We start from the raw sequence: 3,368 nt of genomic DNA on the forward strand, positions 1-3,368 counted from the left end.
GCCCCCATATCCCCACCCCCCCCTCCAGTGGAGGCTGTTGATTAATTCCTGAGTGGACGGGCTTCACCGTGAGTGGCTCATCAGTCAGGGGGGCGGAGCTAAAGATGGACGGTGTATTTTAAAATAATCTCAAGTATGGCACAGTGCTGCTCACACACACACACACTCTCTCTCTCTCTCTCTCTCTCTCTCTCTCTCTCTCTCTCTCTCTCTCACACACACACACACACACACACACACACACACACACACACACACACACACACACACACACAGGGCTGACAGCTGCAGATCACAGCTGCCCCCTACAGGAAGTGAACTGACTTGATGTTTCAGTTCTTTTTACTGGTTCATTTCTGTAGCATCAAGATCGACATCCATCCCATAATGTCTGTGTGTGTGTGTGTGTGTGTGTGTGTGTGTGTGTTTGACATATATATAAATATATATATATATATAAAAATATATATATATATATTTCACCAACCTGTCAACTCAGAGGCTACCTGCCTGTTAGCGGCCTCAGAGTTCTCACACACACACACACACACACACACACACACACACGCTGGCTTGGTGTTATTTTGGGGTTCAGCTGTTGCATGGCTCCTCCCCCTGCTCCCTCACCACCTCCTCTTCCTCCTCATCCTCCTCCTCCTCTGCTCTCTCTCTCTGTTTCTTCTCCTCCTCTGCCTGGTAAGACTCTCTCCCTCCTCGCTAGTTAGCCTGCTAGCCTCTCCTCGTCGCTCGCACACTCTTCCGCCGTTTGCCGCTAAAGTAGCGATTTAATTGTCACTCGTCGATGGTTGAAGTCGGCAGCCGGTTGTTCAGTCAGTCAGTCAGTCAGTCAGTTAGTTTGACGATGACCCTGCTCTCCAGCTCTGACCTCTGAACCTCAGAAGCCTTTAGCTTTAGCATTTTAGCCTCCTGGGCCGTCCAGCCGTCGTCTTTCCAAAGCCACGCTACACACGCTCAGGGTTAGCGTTAGCATTAGCATCGGTTGCCATTGCTACTTGTTATTGTTGTTTCTTGCTACATGGATCCCCTCTGCCCATTGGTTGCTTCTTTTAGTGAGTGGGCGGAGCCTAATGTTCTCAGTCACAGGCGTCAGCGAGTGCTTGTTGACCATATTTGGCCGTGGTCAGAATAGACGCCAGTGACAGGTGTGTGTGTGTGTGTGTGTGTGTGTCTGTGTGTGTGTGTGTGTGAGGTGCGTGGGCTAATATTAGCTGGTCAGATAAAATAACAGTGACAGCAGCCATGTTCACACACACACACACACACACACACACACACAACCTGAAGCCATGGTGTTGCTGGCTGGGTCATGTGACTCGTGTGTCATGTGACTCTCAGCACCATGGAGGCTTCGCTGAGCGCCGCCCCTGGCCCCGCCCACGTGGACCACCTGGAGGAGTTCAACGTGCGGCTGGAGGACATCATCAGGACGTTTGGCCCCGCCCACAGCGACGCGCAGGTGAGGCCTCGTCCGGCGAACCCATCCCCTCTTGACCTTTGACCTTTGACACTGCGTTCACTCTGCCGCCCGTGCTCTTCTTCCAGGAGAAGACGGAGGCAGGAAGTGACATCACAGCCGCGATGGAGACAGGTGAGACCCCGCCTCCTCCGACTACATCTCCCAGCATGCAGCAGGCTGCAGTTCCTCCTGTCGTCCACAGAGGTCGCTGCCATCGCCGCCAGCCTGAGTCACTGCAGCTGCAGTCAGGACAAACTGGAGCAGCTGCTGAGGAGACACGCCCACCTGGTGAGAGCGCCGCAGCGCCACATGGCGGCCACAGGGCGCAACTGCAGCTCCACCACTGACTCTGTGTGTGTGTGTGTGTGTGTGTGTGTGTGTGCAGGTGAGGGAGAGCCGCGACAGCGCCGCCGCTCGCCACCAGCTGGAGACGCTGTGCCGGGAGCAGCAGCAGCACTACCGCCACCTGCAGGTAGCTTCAGGAAACGCAACTTAAAGCCGCGACGGGAAGGGAAAAAGCCTCCCGAGAAGACTTGAACCGTGACTGCCCCCTGCAGGAGGACACCCTGCAGCAGTGCCGGCAGGACGAGGAGCGGCGGGTGGAGATGTCGTCCCACTTCCAGAGCAAGCTGACGGAGATCCAGGAGCAGATCCAGCAGCACAGCGCCAGGAACGACAAGCTGTGCCAGGAGAACCTGCACCTGACGGCCAAGCTGGAGGGCATCGTGGTCCAGTGCGAGCTGAGGGAGGAGGTGAGGCAGCATCTGCACCTCCACCACCTCCACCACCAGCAACAGCCACCAGCAGGTTTCTCCCAGTGGCTGGAGCAGCAAGTCCAGACTGAACACAGCTGATAGATCCACTGCTGTTTGTAGCCAGTGGGTGGCGCTAAGCGTGCGCCGGCCTCCTCTCCACCTGCAGGGTCTGGAGAAGATGAACAAGCGGCGCGACCTGCAGCAGCAGCTGATGGAGGCCAAACTGCAGCAGGCCAACGTCCAGCTGGCCGACGCCCAGGAGAAACACAGCAGGGAGAAGGAATACGTGAGTAGGAGGGGGAGGGGCGGGAAGTGGGAGGGGCGGGAAGTGGGAGGGGCGGGAAGTAGGGGGGGAGGGGCAGGAAGTGTGAGGGGCGGGAAGTAGGGGGGGAGGGGCAGGAAGTGGGAGGGGAGGGGTGGGAAGTAGGGGGGGAGGGGCGGGAAGTGGGAGGGGCGGGAAGTGGGGGGGAGGGGCAGGAAGTAGGGGGGGGCGGGAAGTGGGAGGGGCAGGAAGTAGGGGGGGAGGGGCAGGAAGTGGGAGGGGAGGGGTGGGAAGTAGGGGGGGAGGGGCGGGAAGTGGGAGGGGCGGGAAGTGGGGGGGAGGGGCAGGAAGTAGGGGGGGGCGGGAAGTGGGAGGGGCAGGAAGTAGGGGGGGAGGGGCAGGAAGTGGGAGGGGAGGGGTGGGAAGTAGGGGGGGAGGGGCGGGAAGTGGGAGGGGCGGGAAGTGGGAGGGGGAGGAAGTAGGGGGGGGCGGGAAGTGGGAGGGGCGGGAAGTAGGGGGGGAGAGGCAGGAAGTGGGAGGGGAGGGGTGGGAAGTGGGAGGGGCGGGAAGTAGGGGGGGAGGGGCAGGAAGTGGGAGAGGGTGGTGGCGGGGCTAGAAGTGAGAGTGGGCGGGGCCAGGTGAGGGGCCAGGAGGGGGCGTGGCCAGACGCTGGGCGTCACGGTGAGCAGACGATGGAGAGCGCTCACTTCCCATCATGCATCTGTGGGCTCCCGCCATCAAATGTGTTCTCAGCAGGGTTGCTGCCTGCAGTACCTGCAGTGGCCACCAGGCGGGGGGGGGGGGGGTATCTGTATCAGTCCCAGTGCATCCCTACTCATCAGCTGGCTACCGTGACGGCGGTGGCTCCGCCCCC

At 59.8% G+C, this 3,368-nt stretch overlaps 1 protein-coding gene across 1 annotated transcript; it reads left to right on the forward strand.

Moving 5' to 3' along the window:
• Positions 1–584: 584 nt before the first annotated feature.
• LOC142882052 (beta-taxilin-like) lies at positions 585–2,576 on the forward strand (the record flags this gene model as incomplete). The annotated part of the gene is made up of 7 exons (XM_076016521.1): positions 585–696; positions 1,357–1,477; positions 1,564–1,609; positions 1,680–1,765; positions 1,863–1,949; positions 2,035–2,229; positions 2,399–2,576. Coding segments are annotated over exons 2-7 (709 nt in total), but the record flags the coding sequence as incomplete, so codon positions are not given.
• Positions 2,577–3,368: the final 792 nt, after the last annotated feature.

This window comes from Nelusetta ayraudi, unplaced genomic scaffold, assembly GCF_046127955.1.
Source record: "Nelusetta ayraudi isolate G7.1 ecotype Tasmania unplaced genomic scaffold, CSIRO-AGI_Nayr_v1 ptg000229l, whole genome shotgun sequence".
Classification (NCBI taxonomy): Eukaryota; Metazoa; Chordata; class Actinopteri; order Tetraodontiformes; family Monacanthidae; genus Nelusetta; species Nelusetta ayraudi.